Source organism: Ciona intestinalis, chromosome 4 (genome assembly GCF_000224145.3).
Source record: "Ciona intestinalis chromosome 4, KH, whole genome shotgun sequence".
Classification (NCBI taxonomy): domain Eukaryota; kingdom Metazoa; phylum Chordata; class Ascidiacea; order Phlebobranchia; family Cionidae; genus Ciona; species Ciona intestinalis.
The window spans coordinates 4795036-4820026 of record NC_020169.2 but is presented as its reverse complement, the minus strand read 5'-3'; the positions used below and the strand labels follow the sequence as shown (position 1 = coordinate 4820026).

At 35.1% G+C, this 24991-nt stretch overlaps 3 protein-coding genes and 2 long non-coding RNA genes across 11 annotated transcripts; 3 read left to right on the top strand and 2 right to left on the bottom strand.

Annotated features, from left to right (window-relative positions):
• Window positions 1-601: 601 nt before the first annotated feature.
• On the top strand, window positions 602-9229 carry soxh (transcription factor protein). 3 transcript variants are annotated; one of them, XM_026833996.1, is made up of 20 exons: window positions 602-925; window positions 1233-1345; window positions 3121-3292; window positions 3616-3725; window positions 3779-3915; window positions 3980-4047; window positions 4205-4332; window positions 4386-4497; window positions 4570-4651; window positions 4735-4798; window positions 5167-5307; window positions 5636-5804; window positions 5918-6043; window positions 6386-6469; window positions 6760-6861; window positions 7220-7353; window positions 7555-7664; window positions 7892-7986; window positions 8222-8282; window positions 8986-9229. In XM_026833996.1, the coding sequence occupies exons 1-20, from the start codon at window positions 889-891 to the stop codon at window positions 9110-9112; spliced, it is 2172 nt and encodes a 723-aa protein (XP_026689797.1). In that variant the 5' UTR covers window positions 602-888; the 3' UTR covers window positions 9113-9229.
• LOC100180893 (protein NLRC3-like) lies at window positions 8522-18026 on the bottom strand. Of its 5 annotated transcripts, XM_026834361.1 has the most exons (19): window positions 16013-16155; window positions 15792-15834; window positions 15630-15685; window positions 15401-15431; window positions 15288-15334; window positions 15175-15232; window positions 14930-15015; window positions 14542-14590; window positions 14418-14470; window positions 13385-13493; window positions 12805-13101; window positions 11524-12499; window positions 11131-11408; window positions 10961-11013; window positions 10591-10755; window positions 10240-10413; window positions 9787-9948; window positions 9570-9731; window positions 8522-9320 (listed from the first exon to the last, which is right to left on the bottom strand). In XM_026834361.1, the coding sequence occupies exons 1-19, from the start codon at window positions 16064-16066 to the stop codon at window positions 9261-9263; spliced, it is 2913 nt and encodes a 970-aa protein (XP_026690162.1). In that variant the 5' UTR covers window positions 16067-16155; the 3' UTR covers window positions 8522-9260. The 5 variants fall into 5 exon arrangements, with proteins under 5 accessions (XP_026690162.1, XP_026690161.1, XP_026690160.1 ...); XM_026834360.1 differs by lacking the exon at window positions 16013-16155 and adding an exon at window positions 17879-18026 and having other exon boundaries at window positions 10961-11408; XM_026834359.1 differs by having other exon boundaries at window positions 10961-11408.
• On the top strand, window positions 16940-18261 carry LOC100178484. Its single transcript, XR_182059.4, has 4 exons — window positions 16940-16954; window positions 17124-17367; window positions 17606-17661; window positions 18128-18261. It is a non-coding gene; the product is annotated as an uncharacterized LOC100178484 (long non-coding RNA).
• A 760-nt stretch (window positions 18262-19021) lies between these two features.
• LOC104265633 lies at window positions 19022-20454 on the top strand. Its single transcript, XR_717239.2, has 3 exons — window positions 19022-19520; window positions 19759-19813; window positions 20321-20454. It is a non-coding gene; the product is annotated as an uncharacterized LOC104265633 (long non-coding RNA).
• Window positions 20455-21334: 880 nt separating this feature from the next.
• LOC100183208 (alcohol dehydrogenase-like) lies at window positions 21335-24895 on the bottom strand. Its single transcript, XM_002121971.4, has 8 exons — window positions 24471-24895; window positions 24088-24250; window positions 23731-23872; window positions 23287-23447; window positions 22726-22835; window positions 22334-22519; window positions 21890-22039; window positions 21335-21664 (listed from the first exon to the last, which is right to left on the bottom strand). The coding sequence occupies exons 1-8, from the start codon at window positions 24561-24563 to the stop codon at window positions 21539-21541; spliced, it is 1131 nt and encodes a 376-aa protein (XP_002122007.1). The 5' UTR covers window positions 24564-24895; the 3' UTR covers window positions 21335-21538.
• Window positions 24896-24991: the final 96 nt, after the last annotated feature.

Below are 24991 nucleotides of genomic sequence, written 5' to 3'. Positions count from 1 at the left end.
ATATCAACTAGAACATTTTGCATATATTGATTTATTAATATGAATTTATTTGAGAAATGTTTAAAAACATAACTGTAACCTTAATTTATATACTACATTTCAAAGTAGCGTGATAATATAGTTATCTTCTGACACCAGACATTATTATACACATACACATATATAGTTATAAAACATAAATGCTAAGAGTTAAAACGCGGATTTCCTTGTCCAACTTTAATTTTATACGCCAAACCTATGCTTGGAATATACCCACTTTCAGTTTTTTGTTTACTAATTAAATCATTGACTCAGTGACTGACTACTCACTAGGGCAGTTTCTGCCGTTTAAAACTCTGTTTGACACTTACCGGGCAACTTCTTGATGTTCGTACGAAAGTTTATAACCTCTTATTGCTTAGAGGGTTACGCATGGACGATTTAAAATTATTTCAACCCCGCAATAACCAAAGCCTAAATTTCTCTGGATTCTTGGAAAAATATGAACACCCTCCCACAAAATGTAAGTCAGTAGTATGTTGCCAGTCAGATTTGTTGAAAAACACGTCATTTACCCATTCCGTATTTCAGGCACAAAATATTATATTCCATGCTACCCCGAAAACGCACATGTACAATCCCAAACCGAGTCAAATCGTTTTACAAATGAATACAAGCATATATTTATAAAATTGCCGCAGAACGTCAAATTACAGAAAAAAACTAACCAAATTAATGCACAATGCTTCCTTTATTACGAATTTAACACACGTCACAATGAAGGCATTGTTTTAACATTCCAGAAAATTGGTTTAATTTTAAAAATGGCTAATGTTAACAAGCAATGCTGATTATTTGTACAATTGTGGCAAGTAAAGATCATTGTTGAATTATTGTGACTGAAATAAAATGATTCCTACAGGCAATAAGGTGGACGATTCAACAGGTAATGAGTGTTTTTTAACTGAGCGTTTATGTTAAAACCTTTTACTGGGTTAAAATGATTAAAACTATTTAAATTTTCTTTGTTTCGTATGCTCGATTAAACCAATACTGTCTATGACTAAAAGGTTATCAGTAGCCACAATTATTCGAAATATAGATTTGTTATCGTATTGTACTGCGGTTTGCGCTTTACGATGGCTTTGTTTTAACAGAACTGTGTAATCTATATGGCATATATTTAAATCACCCGTAGTCTACTTATTTCTTACGTATTTAATTACGTGAGAACAAAATAATTCCAACTTTAGGGGAAACATCAAAACAAACTGGCGAAGATGGCATAGTAAAGAAGAAGAGTGGATCGAAATCGAAATCCGGCCGTTCGAAAACAAAATCAAGCAAAGGGACAACTGGAAAGCGGGTAAGTCTAACAGCGAAACTACAAACTATAAAACAGTTAAGTTCCGAATCCCGAGTTTTGGTACCAATCCAAAGTTTTATGTATCACACTATACAAACACGCTCAACACAAGTCGTTCAGGAATGGACGTTTAAACATTGCCCGTTGCACAGATGGCAGATATATTATGACCCCAACCAATCCAACCTATAGTACTGTGACTGTATAGGGGAAGATGGACACCTTTAGCACATAATATTCAAACATCCTGATAGTGTTTTAAATGGTTAACAACAGTCTTTCGGACAACGGAGTCGTGGGGATATGGTTTTATAATTCTTTTGATTATTTTTAAATGCAACGAGAAAATAGATTAAAACGATGTCCCATCTTTCCCCACCCTACTATAATATATAAATATACAAACTATTAAAAGAGAGTAACTTGCAAAAGTGTTTGGTGGTTGGAAAGGAAAAGACACTTCCCGGAAGTCACCATCACACCTTTGTTTTCTCACACTTGGAATAGCTGTTACAGAATGTAGGTTATCGTCCTGCGCAAATACGGCGCCATTTCGTATGGTTTCTGGCTCTGGTACACAAACCGATAAAACCAGGCGACAACCACGTGTAATACGATAGAGATGAGGATGTCGTTTGATACGCGCATAGAATGCACTGCGGAACTAATGTACAAGAAATGACGCGGAAAACTGAGAAATACACAGGAAATTAAATGCTTTGCGAACTGTATTCGTACTAGAATTTCACTTACATGGCTTTGTAAGCCAATATTTGTCGGTAAAGAGAAATAAAGTGGTAACGCTGCGTCTCGTTGACTCCAATAGTCCAATACAATATACTGTTTCATGCTATTCAAAGCAAATAGAGCGAGGCGTCAACTGAACTCTGATACGTTGAAAAGGCTGTGGCTCATTTACTGTTAAGTTTTCATCGTGTTGAGTTAGTGGTTTCATTAAACGTATGTGCCAGTGGGACAGATCATATTTATAGCAATTCTAAACTATTAAAAGGATAGTACGGTGGGGTTTGGAGAACAATGTTGCTAATTTGCAATGCAGCTGTGCTGAATAAGGCGTAATTTTTCACAGAAAGTGCTATCGGGCGTTTGTATTAGATAGGATTTATAAATCAGTTTCTGCGTAACTGGCGCTCTGTTGTTGACAATATAATATTAGCAACTGCTTTAGGCAAAGTTCGGCAGAGTATTAGTTTATACGGCGTTTCATTGTTAATAGTCCAGCTATCTTATATATAGCATTTCCTATACGAAAATGAGGTATAAAGTTAGGTTACGGACGGTTGTAGAATAAATATCATGGGCGTTGCAGTTAGTTTAAATTTCCTGCTTAGGAAACGGGTGTATCCTGGTCAGCGCGTATGGGTGTAGCACTGCAGCGTGTGGTCAGACATTACCACATTTCATAAGATATCAAAATATATTTTTGTAAGGGTTAAACTAGTCCTTATGTGCGCGTGTTGGTTAAGAAGTCCACTTGTTTGGCAAAGTTATTCATAAGAGTAGAGATCACACAGAAACAACGATGGGTATATCAGATAAGCAGACACGACCTCAATGTTTGCCAACCATTGGATTCTGACCACCGCTGGGTCGATAAGGTGACCGTATAATGTTGCCTGAGGGTATACGAACTCAAAGTATGTTTATACCTTATACGTAAACTTTACGTTTACACAGGTCTAGTATGCTCATATTCTGTACTTTAAATCCAAAACTGCAGTTTCAGTTGCGTAGTTAGTTACATAACTTAATAGGAGTCGAGAAAACACAATGATTCCGCTAGAAGTGGAAGAAGGGTTGATGACGAGCGTGTTGTTGACGCGAATGGTTCGGTTAGTGGTGTGTCTACTCAGGGGAATTCCCCGGTTGCGGGAACTGCCTATCCTAAGCAAGTTGCGACTTCAAGCGATGATGGCAGGGTAAAGGGTAAGTGTGGGGTGTTCGGGTTCATTTAGTGCACTTGGTCATGATTAAGACGCCATAGCAAAATGAGTGCCGGGTATGCTTTCGACTCGCAGTTTAAGGGTTAGAGGCTCAATAAGCCTAACATTGTGACTTTGGGCAATTAGGCCTCCTAACGGCAATTGCCTTTCACTTTTAAACCGGTGGTCCACTAAAATTATTTGCCCACAATGTTACATAAGTGGTAACTCTTAAGCGGGCAGGCGGTGTATGAAACAGAACATCCGTGTTATAACGACTGTCATTGCCAATCAAAGATAAATAAGTTTATTCAAAATTACGTTTAGCGTCTCAGAAGTCGACGAACAACGTCGCGCAAACAGTCAACGAAATACACGACGTCATAATCATACAAGAAGAAGACGATCCACGCGAAACATACGCAAGACAACCAACGGTTCGACGATGAAGTTACAACGCGAATAACTTTTTAACAAATTTGCCCCACAGAAAGTGACCGTTATGAAAGCTGACGGTGGGGAGGAGACCGCTGTCGTCATCGATACGTCAATGCTTGATGACGTCAACCAACCTGCAAATGTGGAAGTTGGGAAGAATGGCGGGATGAGCGATATTGTTGCTGCGAGGTATTTATCATTGTTATTATTACGTCATAATATCATAACAATACTTTGAATTGATTCTTTACAGTTACAACATCGCGACTTCTAATGACGTCATGGACGAACAGCCGCAGATCGGCGAACATGGTGACTTTGGTAAGTATGACGTCATGAAGTTACGTCATTGTGACGTAACTTAGTGTACTGTGTCTGTGAATGTTGTGTATTAGAATGTTGTGTATTATAATAAGTAAACTTCTAGTTGAGCTAGCCGTTTAAGATAAGTTTGTGTGATGTAAGAAAGACGTTGCAGATTCGAGAAAGAAAAAGAATGCTAACAATAATTCAGACGAGTCAGGTCATGAAATGGCAGGGAAGGAATACACAGAGATGAGTGATATTACATTGGGTCAGGTGCAGGGATCTTACACACAGGCACAGGTAGAATGCATGAGAGGCAGTGTTAGTGCAGGATTCATTGAGTCTGTTTGCAGGATTATGTAGAATACAGTCAGCCACAACATACAAGTTATCAGAGTCAGCCAGCATCAAATGCAGGATGGTATCAACATGAACAACCCGTGATTCAGGGACAAGTTGTACATGGTATCTGATATATTATGTGTGCTTAGTATGACATCTTAGCATACAAATTTTAACTGTCTTTTTTTACTTTAGATCCAAGTGTTGCTTCAAATGTAGCTTACCCATCCCAGAATTCAAGCCTAGGCTACACACAGTCATATAATCAACATTTTGGGTGAGTTTTGGGTTCCTTTAATGACACATGTCTTGATGAATGATGTTATGATTTTGTTTAATCGTTCTTTTTACTATAAACAGGACAGCACCTGGATACATTCCACAATATGCAGTTGGACCAGGTGGACAATATTTTCGTACCCTGGTAAGTAAAACATATGAATTATATATGTTTAATGGGGTAGCTCGTAGCTGTAACTGTGGGTATTGTCTAGAATGTCATTTGGTTTGTGTTACCTATGGGAGTTGCCGGTAGACTCGGGTCCCAATTCAGTGATTGTATTCCTATTAGTTTAAACTTTTGCATTAGTGTGTCTGTGGACCATTTCATTTATTTGCTGTCTATTTCCAACTTTTAACAATTGAAGATGGTTTTAATCTTTAACCCAAAAATTGAGATAAAATTGTACCCTACATATTCATTATGGAATGTCATGTTTGTACTGTAACTAACAAGAAACTTCATGTTTTATTGTTTTACGCATCATATATTTTCTATTATGACATAAACAGCCAGGTGGAGATGGACTGAGGTATGAGATAGTGGAACCATCCACAAATCTTATATTGGGGAATCCTCAGATGGGGATAGCTGGGTACAGGGGAAGCACCAGTGGGGGTTATGGGGTTGTGTCACCATCTGTGTCCACACAGGTATATGTGTGTGCTGTTTATATTGAATTTTAAGTATTTGTGTGGTAAATTGTCCGCGTCTTGCAGTGCGCCTGTCTGTAGTCAAGAGTTTATGGGTTCCAGCATAATGCAGAACACATTGTTGTAATGATTACCGTTGCCTCGTCGTGCAAAGATAAATGAGATCTTTTTAAAGTCTTTGTGTTGAGAGTGGTGATATGTACTTTTTTATCAATAAACATGGTTTTCAGGTCAAGGGAAATAAAGTGTTTGTGTTTAAGATGTAAGGATTAAGATATTACAGAAATGTAAGTTTAGATATTAATAGTTCATTAATCATTGTACGTAGCCAAGTGGAACTTATCCTCCTATGGAGGAGTGGGAGGAGGAGGGAGAAAATGATGAGGAGAAGATAAAAGAGGAGAAACTAGCTAAGAGGAATAAAATAAAAAGACCAATGAATGCATTTATGGTGTGGGCCAGGCAGAAAAGAACGATATATGCAAAAAATAACCCGGGTACATTAAATTATTTTAGGGAAAATTAAGTTCTCCCACCATATTATATGTTGTTTACAGTTAGTGTTACTGAGAAACTTTGTTGTATTTGATTTTATGAATGAATGTTCCAGGTTTAAACAACGCAGATATTAGTGTTAGACTTGGTGAAAGATGGAACTCAATGACAGCAGCACAGAAACAACCTTATTATGATCAAGCTGATAAAATTAAAGCCGATCACAAGAAAGAACACCCAGGTTAATGATGATGCATTATCATTGATGAGTTTATGCTACAGATGAAAGTTATATTTAAACAGTTTATACCAGAGACTTTTATCAAACATTTGTTGGCTTTTTATTTTATTAAATATATGAACCTTTCACCTTTGTAAGCACACTGTTGGTTGGAATTACATAATTTTACTTATAGTTCAGTATATTCTACGCTGTTAGTACTGCAGCGTGACAACAATATGATGTGAGATTGAGGCCAAAGTTTGCCCATTACCCCACCACAAATGTTATACTTGTGTGACTGTGTCTATAAATGACACGCATGTAACCGGCAAACCCTATAAAAGTAACCACGCATCTTAGATTGGACTTACCAGCCAAAACCCAAGCGTCGTCGAATGGGTCAAGGTACCACGTGGTTGTATGCTGTTACTGAGAACACACGAGGTGGGAGAATCTCACGGTGCATTAAAACCTTTGAGCATTGTAATGGATCTTTAGTGTTTCCACATAGAGAGACACCCTCAGCTGAAGGTAGGGTGTCGTTAGATGTGAGAAATAATATGGAAACACTGTTTAAAATTACAGTTTTATTGAATAAAAAAAATAGAAAGCTTCTAGCAAATAAATATTTTTTAAAGACAAAAATTTAGTAGCCATAAATTGAATTAATGATATAGACTTCAGCAGATATATACTATCACTATGTAAAGTAACATTAATTTTAAACCTACCAGTTCCAGGCACATCATCACCACAGATTGGAAACGTTATGACGATCCCTATGCCACAAGTACAACCCACACACCCCATGTACGGCAACCAATCAATACCACCAGGTAAGTAATTATAACACAATAATACCTTAAGAGTTGTCCATACTGTCATACCGAAAAAATCTGAAAATGATAACCCACAAACTAAATTTTGTGATAACTCGGAGTCTCAGAAGCAGGTAGAGTTGTGTGAAACAAAACAACTATTGTAAAGGAAACATATACACAACAACTGTAAACATACTGAAAGTATGAATGAATGAGTAATTACAACACCACTGTACCACGTGGCATTAAATAGTAATAGTGCTGATTGTGACATAATGGGCTAACGCAAAGAAAACAATACTAAAGGTAAAGAAATAGGGCTATATACAATAATTGTCTATAAGTTTCATTCAATCATACACAACCACCTCAGGTTCAATGACACTTCCACCACACCTTGCACAGAGAGGTGCCCTACTAACTCCTGGTCCCAATGGACCAATGTTCATGCAAAACCAAGTAGGCCAACCAATGATATTTGGGGGCGCGGGACTTTCACAAGGACAGGTATTTATTATTCTTATATATTTCATACATTCTTAAAATAATCCTGTAATACTGTAATGGTTAACAAGTAAACAGAACACCTGTGTTATATAACGGCTGTGGTTAGCATACACGGTTAAAGTAAGTTATATTCTTAATTCATTATTTTTTTCTTATTACATTTTATCTATTTGTGCTCTAACCCTATACCTTGCCACCCAGGTCCATGTACTAGGTGCCCCACCCTTATACACACAACACTCCATGCTTCCCACACAAGAATATTCAACAGAAGCAACCCAACCAAGAAGCAATACTGCTCCAAGTAGCAGGTATACATTTTTACCACCAGGCTCGCTCAATGCTTTCTAACAAAACTGTTTACACTTTAATTGTTTGTTTTGTGTTACAGAAATTAATATATTGTTAGATAAACAATATACAGAAATTAACATAATTTAGGTATATAAACCCAAAACAATTTATTAATTATATTGTCAAAATTTTTATAAATCCTCATACTCACATCACAAAAGCTTGATTATGACATCACACACAGGTTTATGATGATGGGAGGATACCCTGTGATACCCCCGGTCGCGAACTTGGTGGCTACAAGTGGGGTTCCGCAGACCAAGTCTTCAGATCTTACAGGTAAACTTGCTGAAACAACAAAATATGTGTTTTATGTAGTGAAAAAGTAATAACATTGTTCACGTTAACTTCTAGTAAATTAAATTTTATATTATTTTGAAAATAACTTATGTTTTGTCTGTCATTTTACAGAAATTTTATCAGATTTGTCAAAGTTTTTCAAATACCCCTGAAGCACTTTAACACCTACGGTTAAATCCAGATTCATAATACTTACATTGTTGTTTCTCTACAGAGGATGCAAGGCGTGTCCTTGATATTGGAGGAAATTCTACAAACGAAAATAAAGCTGCAAGGTAAGGCTGTTTATCTGGAAACACAAGTTTTGTTTAGAAGCAATGTAGTATTTCTTATAATAACTGCTACAATAATTACATATCTGGAGTTTAGGTCTTTTGATCTTACAAAAAAATGTCATAACCAAAGTGAACTACTCTCCTAATCTGTAACAGTTGTTTAGTTTCTGAATTATATGCAGCATACATTTCTACAAGTACTGTGCAATCACATTATTATATAAAATCCATAAACAAACTTAGAATTTGTGTATGTATATTGTTTGCAGCACAATTTTAACTTGGCAAGTACAATGAAAATAATCACTGGTGAATACTACAAGGGTACCCAAAAAGTAGAAATGTGAGAAATAGTTAAAACACTGAGCATAAAAAGAACAACTAAAAATCGCTGAGTTAAAACACTAAATAGGCAGTGTAAAATACATTATAGTTTACAGAAATATCTACTTTAAACAAAACATATAAACAAATCTAATCTTAAGAGTATGATTAACAAATAAATAAAATTTCACATTGTGTTTTCAAATAGATTAAAGTACACATGGTGTATTCATACAATACAACTCATGCTCACTATCAGGTTATAACATGAATGTCTTTTAAAACACCAGACACGCATGACGCACATGTGTTTTTGTATATCTTATACATCACATAATATGATATTGCACTCATTGTTAATTCACAATGCAATATACAGATTGCACGAGAAGACAGCAGGCTTGAACAAACCGGTTCTGGCTGGTTTCAGCGACCCCACTCTCCACACACTTCGTGACTTCCTACAACCAGGAGTTGCTGACAACCAAGTTCACAAGAGTGACTAGAAACGTCACGGACAAATTTTAACGCACATAGACGTTAGATTGATTGTGTTCTGTATTCGTTCATTGTTTTGTTGCAGCTTCGTTTCTCTGTGTCAAATAAACCATAAAACCATCGCACATGATGCATAATCAACACATTATGACCTCATCAATCATTCAGTGTGACATCGCCAACACCTTCAATTTTTCCAAGATGAATCTCAGGTTTCTTAAAACAAGGAAAAAGGTAGTTTATTTTGAGTACAACGGGTTTTATATTCATATGATTGGCTATTTTAATTATTCTTAGTTACATATTTACTTTTTTATAATATAACACAGAAATACAAGAAAAATTTCTGCATTTAAATTGATAAATAATACAGCCTGTGAACGTTTCAGATTATGTAGTATATGAGTATGGTTTCAGATATTACATTTAATTGTCAAAATTTCATTCACCATTGCAACAACTTACATGAGTTAATTTGTTCCTTGCTTCAGTTAATGCTTGTAAACCAGCTTTTGTAACTCCGGTCTCATCCATTCTAATTTCATCAGTGATATTATGCATGCAAGTTGCCACAAGTACAGCACCTGCATCCCCCAAGTTATTGTGGTGGACATACCAATCCTGAAGCTTTAAGACATAGGGTTAATCACTTAATCTATCTAATTTTATAAAATCATTTTACCGGGACTTCCAGTTCTCTTATTGCTCGTGCCAAATAATGTAAACCAACCACACCGAGGTTGCAATCATGAACGTAAAACCTCCGTATATTTCCCACACACTGAGCAAGAGAAAGAGCTGCAGCATCTGACACCTTGTTACCACGGAGGTTAACTTCTGTCATCTTAAAAGATAAAGTTTTTATTAAAGATTAAAAACCGAGAAAAACAAGTTTTTAGGTAAACAGTTCAGGAAAAATGCACTGGGTGTTAGGGTTATGGTACAATAGACCTATAATCTAGTTTTCAGTTGTTTAAATTTAAACCTGGCATATCACGAATATTTAGAGCCAATAAACATGTTTCAAAATTAAGTAAAAATATAGGTGCTAAAGGCTTAAGCTCTACAGTCTACACTATTAATCTAAACATAAAGCGTAAAATACTTCAGCTTTATAAAAGTAAATTTATCTTACTGGTTGACTTCTTCCAGCAATTCCGTTTGCCAGTGCTATGATTCCAGTTTCATCCAATTTACATTTGAGTAAAAATAAAGTTTCTATATTCTCAATGCATCCAGCAAGAAGTGTTGCCATTTCAGTGGTAATTTTAACTTCAGTTAAGTTCAATTCCTCCACCTGGAAACATTGCTTTATAACTTTATTACACTCTGTGTAAAAAAACATTGGTTTTTTAAGCCTGTGCATAAGTCTATCAAGTATAAACAAATGTTACCTAGTTAATTTAAATTGGTAGCAGAATAAAAATTTGATGTATTTAACATTCAAAAACATTACATAACAATAAACAACAAAAATGTTCCCAACCTTGTTATTTCCCTGCAGTATACCATCAGTGATGTAACGTAATCCAAGAGCAGTGATTCCAGTTCTATCCAAATACAAGTGTTTCACATCTCCTTTTAAACATTTGGACAACACTGCAGCATCCAAATTTTTTATTTTGTTTCGGGACAAATACAAATTCCTTATCTGTTTTAGCAGAAGAAGAGAGAATGCTATTAATATCAATTATAAAAAATACATACATATAGATATATATATCTTAAAGTATACAAACATATATAGGTATTAAAGCATATATTCAAAGTTTCAAAGTACTAATATCAATTTTTTGAAGAATTTATAAAACATACAAACAATTTATAAAGCAAAAAACATCCATAGTTAAACTTACTTTTACTCGCGGACATTTTGAAATTTCTTCAAAAAGTTGATGCATGGCAGCACCTATAAATAATGTGTTGAATCGAATATCTATTATGACATCATATTCTATTGACCGGACAACCAGCATTAGGTTTGTGACATCATTAGGAAGAATATGACCAACCAACTCAATCTTACGGGGCAATTGTGATGCAACAGTGGTTGTGATTGTGACATCACAGGCTTCTCTTGTCCACTCACAAACTTGGAAAATCCGACAAAGTTTCAAAGAAGCATCTGTTGTTGTTGATGTTGCGTGCATTGAATTCTTTGCAAGGTTCATCAACAAATCTCGTTTTGCAGCGAAATCAACTACATTGTGGTCGCCAATTAACCCAGATATACGAGGAGAGATAAGTTTGCTTGATACACCAAACATACAACGTGTTACAACTTCCCACCTCTGATGTTTAAATCTGTGTACAATAAATGACATGAGAATATTGTGTTTGAATATGTTTTAGTTACTATACCATTTTTTTTACAAAACTTCACAGAAAAAAACAAAATAAATTTAACATTTTTTTAAACCTGTGAATATGTTCTCTGAACTCCTCCATAGAAATAACAAACATTGCATGAATCGCTGTGAAAAATTCCTGCCAAATTAGGTGAGAAAAACAACTCTTCTTGTCACAGTTAAGAAGCCTCAGCTGTCCAGAATAACCTCCAACTTTTGTGCAGATGAAAGATTGAATCGCTCGAGTTTCAATTCCAGCGCTCCTTAAGTCCTCTTCACTGAAGATGATCTTTCTCTTCAAGAATCCGCTCCAAGCAAGAAAGGATAGCTTCCGAAGGTCAACATCACTCCCTACATGATCGGATCGGATGTAGCAACTAAGAGCAAATTCAAGGACGCTCGTCACACTGTTTAATCTTCCACTGCGACCTTTAGATAAGCAGCAAGACAGAGCATGAAATGCGAGAATGCACATAACAGGCACGTAACATATTACTCGTATTTGTGGATTTTGTTCGATATATTCACGAACTTTAGGCCACATCTTTCCACAGATCTGTTGCCCTAATTCCTCCTGTGCAGACTTATCAAGACCAAGCACACGAAGAACTAAATCGGGACGACAGGAGGGGTGGATGCGGTGACTTTCGCGTGGCCTGGAAGTGATGAGGACGCGAGCTTTTGGGAGGAAGGTTCCTCGGATCAAATTCTTGAGATGACCCGATATTTTCTCTTCTTTCATCGGATCATATCTTCTCGTCTCCTGAGTGAAATCATCCGTGTCCGCTTCATCCAATCCATCCAGAACAACAAGAACATCCGGACTCTTCCGTAAAACATCATATATCATCTTCTCATGCTCTCTAAAGTCTTCCCACTCGCATCCAGAATGTAGAAGAAGAGTTTCTACCAAACTTCTCTTCACTGTAAAATCAACCTCCCGGAGTTTGATGTTGAAGATAAACTGAGTATCAGGGAGAAGAGTTTGATCCAGGAGGAGCTGAATGATCATCTTCGTTATCACTGTCTTTCCAATTCCAGCTTGGCCTACAAAACATTTTTTCATTGTACCAAAACATAGTCTCATTAGGCTTATACTATTTTTGACTTAATATTACAGAACATTTATGTGGGTTAGGTTTTACAGCGCACAATGTCATGAAACCGGAAATGTAGGCCAGAGTTAAACCATTACCCCTCTTTTAAAAGATAGTGCTAACAGAAAGATATAATTTTAATTCTGTGTTGTTATAAAGATACAAACCGAAGTATTCCCCACTACGCAGTAAGTACATCTACCCAACGCTTTTTTACAAAACACTACAGAATTCTTAACACTTTAATATTCCCACCTGTGACCATGATAGTGTTTCCAGGTTTCCTTTTTATATTTCTGCTTCCAGTGTTGCCTGGCTTCTGGTTAAATATCTGAGTAAGAGCGACATCACCAACAGGGGGCTGGTAAACTGCGGCCGAATCTTTTCTCCGCGTGTAAAAACCTTCCTCCTCAAAACTTGAACCGGGGCTCTCTGGTTTGTTGGACACTTGCAGCTTCACAGCATGAATGGCACGATCTGTATGAATTGGAAGATCAATCCCGGATGCAATGTCCTCCGCTTCTCTATGAAGATCAATCTTTAATTTCTCCACTGTAACAGAGATATAAAATTTATTTTATAAAATGAATATTTTTATAATATTAAAGAAAACGAATATTAATATAGATAACCTTACAATATAAACAAAATAATATATTGACATTAAAACACACTATGGATAAAATAAACATACAAGTAATAAATCATCTTTAATTAAATTCACAATTATTCTGCTTTAATTGCAAAAGTTACAACATCCTGTAATTTCTTTACAATCAGCATATTCTTTATAGGCATGCACAAATATTAGATCATAATAAGAAATATGACTCACAAACAGATTCACCAGCCCCCCTGCTATTATTATAATAGTGGTTGTGTACATCTCCAATGTGTACTGTTGCGTTTTCGATTTGAAAACTTTGTCCAGGTACAACTCTATGCTGTAAAAAAAAATTAAATTTAAGTGAATATTATCTTACAGTATTTTAAATTTGCAAAAGTAGAGGTAGAAGTTTATGAAACCTGGAAAAAGTAGTATAAGCTAAAGCTTACAAATACAAATGGTACAATGCGGAAAACATTTAAACCTATTGTTTTATTACAATATTTAAAGCCTCATATTAAAAATTTAAATGAACCATTTAGTTCTACAACACCTAGTGCCGCGGTTCCCAAAGTGGGCGCCGCGGCGCACTAGTGCGCCGACGCAACTCGTCAAGTGCGCCGTGAAAATTTGCAGAAACATTTCCAATTTAGCATGGTCGAGATAATTGATTTGTATTAATATTTTATTGCAATATAAATTGTTGTTTTATATAAAAATCCAACGTGTTTGTTCAATAATAAAATTTAAAAAGTTTGTTTTCGCATTTCTATCTGTACAGTAGATTTGTATATTACGTAACAATGCCAATTATTTCTTTCGGTTTGCAATAATCATGTCCAGACTGTGGTACAACACTTTTCATATGCTTAAGTTTCATATGCTTAAACGAGCCTAATCTTAAAATACACGATAAAACTGTAAAAATGCGTTTTTATTTCTAAGACCTTTGGCTAAGTGCGCCGCAAACATTTTGAATAGCTCAAGTGGCGCCGGGTGAAAAAAAAGTTTGGGAACCACTGACCTAGTGTAACTTGTAGGCATTGGCTCTTTAACGGCGAATTATAAATATTTACTGAAAAGGTGTAGAATTTTTATTGAATAAATAATAACAGGATATTTAACACCCAATCTTTACAATCTATACGTTCCCTACAAAATAAACAGTAGCCCTGGACTCCAGGTAAGGAAAAGGAAACTGGTATGTGCCTATGTGGTATGTCATCAAGTGATAAACAAGATTAGAATAACAAAAAATAACCTCTTTTCCTTCTTGATCAGTTTCTTCAGTTGCAGATATTGGTTGCTTTGGGGCTGTAAATAAAAATATCACGCGTTTGCTTGATGCCTTCTGCTAATAACAATAGAAAGTAAATTAAACTCACTCGTCACATTTTCTGATGTCACAGACTCCTCATCATCAAGGAGGGAGAACTGTTTAAAATAGGAACTGAAATAATTATTCCCGGCAAATGCAGTTGCTATGGTAAATGCCAACAAACTTTTTATATATCACACAAAAGTGCTGTGACTCAATGCTCATATTTTCAACCTAGCAAAAAGTTCTTTTTTGTATTGTGTAGTTGACAGTTTATAGAACTTATAAGGGGCCACTGGATTGGAGCAATCGCCATTAAGTTTCTTGCCCAAGAACACACACCTGACACGCCCACAATGGTTGCAGCACTGAGCCTTGAACTCGTAAACTCTTGGCTACAGTAAGGCACGGAAACCCTTTTGCCATGGCACTAGTGTATACAAAATATCTCCCACCTCACTATCTAACTCAAATGAAGTGAAGCTATCTTCATATTGATTGGCGTAATGGTTTGGGCAAATTGGTCTTGAATTTCTTTTGCCTGTAAAATAAAACGATTAATATGGCATTGGGGAAGTTTTCCGCATAGCAACGACAGATGTTGTTATTGAGTTGAAAAAAATTCCAATAAAAATTCTTGTAAACCACACGTTATAGCAGGATATTAAATATTTGCTTAGTTAAACCAATCATAGCCCACCTATGATGTCATCATGATTTCTAATAATTTCATCTTCAATATCCGTTGCTCCGTAAGACTGAAAAACAAATGAGTAATTGTGATGTCATAATACAGGTTGTTTGGTCACTTACCAAGTGATTATTCAATGGTATATGAGGTGTGACGTGAAGCTTGGGTACTGTGGGAGATAAAAGGGCAAATAAACATTAAATGCAAATAAAAATATACTAATATTAAAACAAACCTGTTTCGTTATGACCACCAAGAATTTCATTCTGTAAACAACAAAATACTACACATGAAAAATCTATTGAATTATTTAGTATATTTGTAATTTTTGTATATATATTTAACTTTTTTTATAAAGATATAATTTGATATAATTTTATTATATATTTCATATTACATTAAATTACATTTTTAGGAAAACTATAATCAAACAATGTCGTATTTTGAAACAAAATAGTTCTTACCTGGTTATAATCAGTGTTATTTTGTTGATCAACTGAAGACCATAATCCCTTTGGAGCTTTAAAATAATAAGTAGACAGTTAACACGTGGCAGAAATTGTTGTTTACAAAATATGTAAATATTTACTATTAGCTTTTGTGTTTTGTATTTTAAGCCAATCTACCTGTTTCATATTGAGCATTCAACGCTATGCAATCTGCTGAGGCCTGAAACAAAAAATTTAAATTAAAAACTTTCGAAAAAAAAATTGTGATAAAAACAAAATATTATAATTGCCCCACAAGCTGAAATTCTTAAATTTATGAACTGTCATAAAAGTATTTCTTACCTCATGAAAGTTAACATTAAAACATAGTTACACAAATATTGACTTTAAATACTTACCGAAGGTTTATTCATTCCTTTTGTGACATCATAATGACTATCTCGTTCATGCATAATAACTTGAACTCATTCATAAATTTAGTAAAAAAAATTTATCGACAAAAAACTAAGCCCCTTTCACCTGTGCATAATAAAAGAATTTAAGCTCCACTATTTAAATAAATGAGTCATGTTTAAAATAATTTCAATTGAACTGAAATATACTTTTGCAATGAAGGTAAAAAAATTTAACATTTGTGGATTCCTAAAAATCCCGCAAAGAAATAATATGATACCGCAGACTTAACAATAAACAAAACACATGGTAAGCTATATGGTGCAATACACACACACTTCCTGGATGTCTGGAGAGAAAGCTCTGCGTTGGTAAACCACACAATACCTCCTACCAAGTCTCATGATGCCTGATTTAAAAATAAACCCCTTCCCTACCCACAATGCTTCTAATAATGTCATATCCTGTGTTTACAAGATATTTATAACAAGTTTATTACGTCATAAAACCACAATTAGGAAATTTAAACCAAACAATAAATTACTAACATACTATTCTAAATGCAAAAATGCCTTATAAGCAACAAACAATTTTAACAATATGTTTAGTATTTAAAAGTTTAGTTTTAATCAACACATACTTAATCTATAGCAACTTTTGTTTTACCCATTACAAATAAAAGTGGTGAATTAAATTATTTTTATACAAACACAACACCCACGCGACTAAACATAGAACTGGTGGCAGCTCACAAGTAAAACACACTAGGGGTAAAAAAATAACAAAACAAAAATATCTTCTCATGATATGAATCACACTACTGCTAACTCCAACATATTATTAACTCTTTACTACCAGCTACTGGAAACTTTATAACTGAAGTAAAAGATGCAAAAATTTGACAACCTTCTTATAAAACAAAACAGACGTAGTGCACTGTCTGTATGGTAAGCATAAAATTGATTTACAAATAAAGTTATTATTTGTCTGATTGTGATACAGAAACAGAGGTCATAACTTATATGTAAGCTAGCAGAAAAGCAAATATAATCCAGGACAAAAATTTCCACATTATAGAATAATTAATGCTGATTTAATCTGTCTGAGATTTCACAGAAAACAATGAACCAGACATGCGACAATGTTAGACAGTAGACAATCACGTACGCTTTCTAAGGAACGCGACTCCTATCCATATGTTTCCTGATTGATGGTTTTCTACCAAGCTTTACTGAACCTCACAGTTACACATGAAACCACACATAAGGAAGACTATGAATGCCAAGGTTTTCATCTTGCTTGTATTTCTGTTGATAAATTCTGTCTCAGCTCGACCACTATTGGATGTGATGTTGGACGGGTATGTTGGTTTGAATGTTTAACTTTTAAATTTTCCAAATAGTTTAAATTACCTTTTAAACTATTTTGACCATACAGTAAAATATTAATTTTTTGCCTTTTTCTAAGTTTAAAAAGTTGAAATATATATTTTATAATGCAAATCTTACAACATCCCACATTTAAACCAGGTTTAAACAATGTATAAGTTAGATCATCCGTAAAAATGATTAAGTTCAAACTGTAATATCTAATTACAGACGTGGAATGGAAGATGTAGCACCTGGTGCACCTGATGTACAAGATCGGTGGGAACGTGAGCATCATTAACTTTTTTTGTGCTAAACAAAAAGAGAAATTCTTTATATCAAAAAAAAACTCTTTATTTTAAAAAATAGTTTTATAGTAATAAAATCTTCGCAAAAAATGATTGACTGAGAAGATAATAAGCCATTTCCCAATCTTTACGACAGACTTGATTATAATTTTTAGCGACAAAATTAACATGTACTGAATAAATAAAATTATCATACCATCTGCTATTGGGTCACTTTGGGTGTAATCTGAGTGCCTGTGAGAATAGTGATCATTGAAAACTTCTCATCAATATTTATTATCGAATTACTGTTATTTAGTATTTAACACACATTAACCTGTTAAAGTATTGCAACATATGATTTGCAGGAAAGATTTATCCTTTTCGGCGGCAACAAAAATAACTTATAAGCGCAATATTTTTAGAATCATGTAGTTTAGTTTTTAACAGCAGTAACTTTTTACAGCATCGCAAAACCTGATTGAAGATAGAAGAAGATCTGGGGACCATCATGAGTGACATGATTATAACTTCTAAGCACACTGTTAGTGTTTACTAAACAAACACAATTAAAGAGAATAAAGAAAAACAGTAACACAATTGCGTTGGGCGTAATTTAGGTTTTGAATTGTTGATTAAGATACTTCTTTTCATTATTATCAAAACCATTTAAGTGTTACTTAACGGCAGGGAAACACTCGCTCATTAAGTAAGTCAACTCGGCACCGTAGCACAGTTGGTTAGCGCACCTGCCTTTCACCGAGAGGTAATCGGTTTATAACTTGGTGTTGCTACCATTGTGAGCGTATGTGTCCTTCGGCAAGACACTTAATGGCAATTGCACCAACCCAGTGGTCACTAATGGGTTGTACAAATAATATCAGCCACACATACATAAGATACATTTATTCAATAGATACTAAAACATGTAAACTGTAGCATATTTTTTTTAAAATTTGGTGCTAGTGAAGATTCTCCCCCCCCCCCTCACTTTATTTGCTAACCCCTATAACCACTTACTACTAACCCCTAACACCCTAACCATCAAAGTGGTTAGCAAATAAGGTGGGGTGGAAGTTTCTTCACTAGCACCTAAAATTTTTACTCTCAAGCATATTTTGTTGTATATTTAAGTCTCAGACATAATACAACATAATATGCTTGAGGCCGAGGGTATAGTGTACACAACAAAATAATGCCTAAGGGTCAAATATATTCAACAAAATATGTCTAAGAGTTAAATATATATATATGTAAAAAAGTATGATTCAGCCAAGTGATTATTCAATGGTATATGTGGTGTAGCGTGAAGCTTGGGTACTGTAGGTGAATTACCAAGAATTTCATTCTGTAAACAATAAAGTACTACACATGAAAAATCTACTGAATTATTTAGTTTTATTATATACTTCATATTACATCAAATAACATTTTCAGGAAGACTATAAATAAACAATGTGATAATTTTGAAACAAAATAGTTCTTACCTGGTTATAATCAGTGTCATTTTGTTGATCAACTAAAGACCATATTCTCTTTGGAGCTTTAAAATAGTAAGCAGACTTTAAAATAATAAGTAAACAATAATTAATGCTGATTTAATCTGTCTGAGATTTCACAGAAAACAATGAACCAGACATGCGACAATGTTAGACAGTAGACAATCACGTACGCTTTCTAAGGAACGCGACTCCTATCCATATGTTTCCTGATTGATGGTTTTCTACCAAGCTTTACTGAACCTCACAGTTACACATGAGACCACACATAAGAAAGACTATGAAAGTTTTCATCTTGCTTGTATTTCTGTTGATAAATTCTGTCTCAGCTCAACCACTATTGGATGTGATGTTGGACGGGTATGTTGGTTTGAATGTTTAACTTTTAAATTTTCCAAATAGTTTAAATTACCTTTTAAACTATTTTGACCATACAGTAAAATATTAATTTTTTGCCTTTTTCCAAGTTTAAAAAGTTGAAATATATATTTCATAATGCAAATCTTACAACATCCCACATTTAAACCAGGTTTAAACAATGTATAAGTTAGATCATCCGTAAAAATGATTAAGTTCAAACTGTAATATCTAATTACAGACGTGGAATGGAAGATGTAGCCCTGGTGCACCTGATGTACAAGATGGGTGGGGACGTGAGTATCATTAACTTTTTTTGTGCTAAACAAAAAAAAATAAATTCACAGTTTGTGCTAAATAAAAAGATAAATTCTCTATATCAAAAAAAATCTCTATATTTAAAAAAAATAGTTTTATAGTAATAAAATCTTCGCAAAAAATGATTGACTTAGAAGATATTAAGATAATAAGCCATTTCCCAATCTTTACGACAGACTTGATTATAATTTTTAGCGACAAAATTAACATGTACTGAATAAATAAAATTATCATACCATCTGCTATTGGGTCACTTTGGGTGTAATCTAAGTGCCTGTGAGAATAGTGATCATTGAAAACTTCTCATCAATATTTATTATCGAATTACTGTTATTTAGTATTTAACACACATTAACCTGTTAAAGTATTGCAACATATGATTTGCAGGAAAGATTTATCCTTTTCGGCGGCAACAAAAATAACTTATAAGCGCAATATTTTTAGAATCATGTAGTTTAGTTTTTAACAGCAGTAACTTTTTACAGCATCGCAAAACCTGATTGAAGATAGAAGAAGATCTGGGGACCATCATGAGTGACATGATTATAACTTCTAAGCACACTGTTAGTGTTTACTAAACAAACACAATTAAAGAGAATAAAGAAAAACAGTAACACAATTACGTTGGGCGTAATTTAGGTTTTGAATTGTTGATTAAGATACTTCTTTTCATTATTATCAAAACCATTTAAGTGTTACTTAACGGCAGGGAAACACTCGCTCATTAAGTAAGTCAACTCGGCGCCCTGCCTTTCATCGAGAGGTAATCGGTTTATAATTTGGTGTTGCTACCATTTTGAGCGTATGTGTTCTTGGCAAGACACTTAATGGCAATTGCTCCAACCCAGTGGTCACTAATGGGTTGTACAAATTACAAATAATATCCGCCACACATACATAAGATACTTTTATTCGGTAGATACTAAAACATGTAAACTGTAGCATATTTTTTTAAATTTGGTGCTAGTAAAGAATATCCCCCCCCCCCTTATTTGCTAACCACTAACCCCTATAACCACTAACCCCCTAACCATCAACATATAACCCCCTAACCGAGGGGTTAGGGGTTAGCAAACAGGGTGGGGTGGAAGTTTCTTCACTAGCACCTAAAATTTTTACTCTCAAGCATATTTTGTTGTATATTTAAGTCTCAGACATAATACAACATAATATGCTTGAGGCCGAGGGTATAGTGTACACAACAAAATAATGCCTAAGGGTCAAACATATTCAACAAAGTATGTCTAAGAGTTAAATATATATATATATGAAAAAAGTATGATTCAGCTTACATGTTTTAGTATCTACTTATTTTGTTTATTCAAGATCTAAAAATAAATAGGAACACAACAACGTACTTTTTCAATGGGGAAACCCCCTGATTTTGTTTTCCTTGTCTGTGGACTGGGGAGGATAAAGTTTCTTCCGCACATTTTTGTTGGAATGAAAAAGGCAGATAAATGGTAAATGCAAAGAACTTAACTTAATAACTTTTATAAACGATGTTAGTGTATTTATTTTTCCACTACACTAACAGAAATGTCATTCAACCATTATAGATAAGACAAATACAGCGTTGGCCCACATACAAGTATTCAATGAACATAACACCCCAAAATGACTACACTAAACGGACATATAGAATTATATTTACAAAATACGGAACGAATGCTGGTTTATTATTTTATGTACAAGTTAATATTTTATGCGTCGTCGTTGGCTCCCTCATGCTTAATGATCCCACGTCCATTAATCTTCCCGACCCTTAGAAGGTCCAGGGCTGAGTTGATGTCTTCCAGTTTGTAGTAGATGAGTGGGGGTGGTGTGAGCTGTATCACAGAGTTATATCATAGAGTTATAAAGCTACAATTTGGAAAGTAATGGTAAACGACAGTCATAACACATCTATGGAGTAGTTTTTTTTTAAAATATTAAAAACCTAAAACTGGCTTGAAACAAATAGAGACAACGATGCGCAGTGCAATTATGTAAATGCATTTTCGCTATGTATATATATTCGAAGGAAAACATAAAATTCAAGGTATATCATTTACCTTGTTCGTTGACACCAATGCAATAAGATCTTTAAGTTGCTGAAGTCTCCCAACGTAAACTCCCTTTACACCTTTCTCACTCAGGGTGAGAACTGGTAGAGGAAAGTTACCCGACCCTCCAAATAACCCAACACACACTTGAAGGCCATCCTGTACGAATGAATGATTGTTGGGGTATAATGCGTTTATACATTTATGCACGGCCCTTTATTCCCATTTTAGGTTTAAAGTTAGAATCTCTAGTAGACCGTGATTTATCACACAGTTTGTTAATGCAATAACAGACGCGCATATGTTTTGTGTAACTCGTGCTTATCAAAATTAGAGCATTAACAATTTCGTATATTTAAGCACCCATGTGTCAAATGCGTTTCACGTTTGAATTACAATTTCGTCTGTTAAAAAAGCCCATTTTTATATCACCACGACCCATGATTTCCTTACCGTGTTCAAACACTCGAACGCGCGAGTCGATGTGACTCTTGTGTTCACAAAGTCAATGATTGCGTCATAACCAATTTCGTTTCCGAGTTTGGCTGTCGCTTTTATCAAATCCTCCTCAGACTTGCTAGGATCCCAAGCTACAGTTCCATCTGCGCCTCTTTCTTTTGCATTGCCCAGCTTACTTTCCTAATTATAACACAACTTTAATTCAAACCAGAAAGTATGGCCATGAAATGATGTCGTTGTGAAAGCATTATATATGTCTTTATGAAAGGTATAGCATGAGATAAAGTATGCTGTTCATAAGCGCATATAGTATAACTACAATGGTATAACTATTGTAGTTATGGGATTAATTTCTATTTTATCAAATATACAAATTCTAAACTTACACTGAGATCTGCCACAACAACATTCGTGGTCTTGGGCAAGATATTCTTGGCCAGCTGGAGAGCCCACAACCCCAAACCACCTGCACCGATGATCAACATTGACGCTTTGCCTGGTGTAGACAAAAGTGGGTGTAAGATTGAAACCAACGGCGTAAAGTCACATACGTGGTAACTCGTAAGCTGGCACGAGGGTATGAAACAGAACAACGATGTTATAACGATTGTTGCTGCTGCGCCACGTGAGTATAAATAGTTACATTCACTCATTCATTCAACATAGTAAGGTGGGGGGAAATGGGACACACTTCATTCTGTTTTCTCGTCCGATTTGGTAGCAAACAAAGAACATTCAAAGAATTATAAAACCGTATTTTCGCGTCTTCCATAGACCGTAAATTGTTTAAAACACGATTAGGATATTTGGATATTATTTGGTAAAGGTATACCGCCTTTCCCCGTCCTACTATAGTTTCTGTCCACTAAAAAACAACTTTTTTTGTTTGCTATTAACTAAAACAATAAAAGAAAATAAAAACAATCATCATTTGTACTTTAAGTTACCTTTAAAGGCGGTCGCCTTTTTAATTGCAGGTAATGCAGTTGTTACAGCATTATACGTTGTAAGACCAGAGCATGGCAGCATGGTAGCGATACTTAGAGGTATTGAAGCTGGAACTTTTACCAGGAACTGATGGTGGATTACAACCGTGTAGTTGGAATATCTGTGACGTAAACATGACGCCATGATCACGTCACAGTGTTCATTAAGAATATAGGAAACGCATTATTTTTTAGTTGGGCAGGTTTTAGGTCTATAAGCCGTAAGACAATATTTCAAAAGAACGTGTTATTTTAGATCGCGACAGAGGTTTGTTTCCTACCGTCCAATATAACCAAGCAATTAACTTTAGGATAATGGAGTTGGGTAAAATACCCAACTCGGGTTCGGACGAGTTACAGCAGAGAGCATCAAGACATGCATAATACAAAGTTATATATGCTTACCCTCCAGGCACTGCCCCGAATCCCATGGTATGATGTTTCTCCTTGCAGAACTGAGAGTAACCATTATCACAATATCCACACTTTCCACACCCGATCCAGGGAAACACTGCGACTCGGTCCCCGATCTTCAAGTCACAAGGTTCTATTAAAAATGTAAGGTTTTTGAAATAACGTAATTATTATTTAATACGTTATAAATTAACTCAACAGGGCAATTAATTTTGTCATATGGAAAACGTTTCTTATTTAGAAGGCATATATTAGTTTTTTGTTTTGGTTTATAATCTACCGGTTTCTATTTAGAGCATGTTTTTACAATTGTCATTCACAAAGTTAAAAATCAAAATATTGACATACTTGCGTTTTCTCCCAATGAGTGGACCACGCCCGCCATCTCGTGACCAGGTACGATCGGGAATTGATAGTTTGGATCATCGGTAAGGCAGGTAAATCTACTACCAACGTCAAACCCGTTGTCTATCTGATGAATATCCGAATGACAGATTCCACTGTACAGAAGCTGGAAATAGTCGGTGGTTAGATTTGTCTCCTATAGCGAATAAAAATTTAAGACAACGTAACCATCTTTCGTCTTGTGCTGGTAAAAAAGGGTAAGAACGGATACTTATGTTCAGACAAATATTTACACTGTAATCTTTTTCGAAACTTAAAAATTACCTCGTAATTTTATTAGTTAATTAGATAGGAGTTTATATTACGAATTCCGATAATATTTGCACCTTTACTACAGCTCCGTCCTTCGGTGGTTTCGGCACCGGAGCTTCGGATATTTTCAGCGGTTTCTTCGCCTCGACAATTTCTGCTTTCTTCATTTTGCTTAGTCGAGATGTGAGACGTTCCAGGTTTACACCCGACTTTTATACAGCCCGGCATATACCGCCTACGTGATCGAAAAAAAAAACGAACTTCAGCACTGTAGACTTGCTCGTGAACCCACCCACAATCGCTTTCTGCAAATAAGGAGCCACCGGAAAACGCGGTCGAGTAGATTGCCGAGGAAGTTGTGCAGAAAACTTAGCAGGAAACTTGTTGGGACAGAGTTTTAGCAGGAAACTCGTTGGGACAAGTTCAAAGGCAAAAAACAAACCAAAATCGGTGTAAACATTGGACTGATTGAATTGCTTGAATGCCGCTTGCAAGGAACTAATGCCACCGATACTAAATTACATTGAAAAAACGGAGCATTAGTTTTTTGGGGGGGTTTAGGTCGTACATAAAATGTTTACGAAATTATACCAAG

Excerpts from the sequence above, each read along its gene's own strand:
- soxh (XM_026833996.1), top strand. The coding sequence starts at position 889 with ATGATTCCTACAGGCAATAAGGTGGACGATTCAACAG. Across the intron at positions 7,354-7,554 it reads CGGGACTTTCACAAGGACAG|GTCCATGTACTAGGTGCCCC; the intron begins GTATTTATTATT and ends CTTGCCACCCAG. Across the intron at positions 7,987-8,221 it reads CAAGTCTTCAGATCTTACAG|AGGATGCAAGGCGTGTCCTT; the intron begins GTAAACTTGCTG and ends GTTTCTCTACAG.
- LOC100180893 (XM_026834359.1), bottom strand. The coding sequence starts at position 16,066 with ATGCATGAACGAGATAGTCATTATGATGTCACAAAAGGAATGAATAAA. Across the intron at positions 15,835-16,012 it reads AAGGAATGAATAAACCTTCG|GCCTCAGCAGATTGCATAGC; the intron begins GTAAGTATTTAA and ends TTTTTGTTTCAG. Across the intron at positions 14,471-14,541 it reads GACATCAGAAAATGTGACGA|CCCCAAAGCAACCAATATCT; the intron begins GTGAGTTTAATT and ends TTTTATTTACAG.
- LOC100183208 (XM_002121971.4), bottom strand. The coding sequence starts at position 24,563 with ATGAAGAAAGCAGAAATTGTCGAGGCGAAGAAACCGCTGAAAATATCC. Across the intron at positions 23,448-23,730 it reads TTCGGGGCAGTGCCTGGAGG|ATATTCCAACTACACGGTTG; the intron begins GTAAGCATATAT and ends TTTACGTCACAG. Across the intron at positions 22,836-23,286 it reads AAAGGCGACCGCCTTTAAAG|GCAAAGCGTCAATGTTGATC; the intron begins GTAACTTAAAGT and ends TGTCTACACCAG.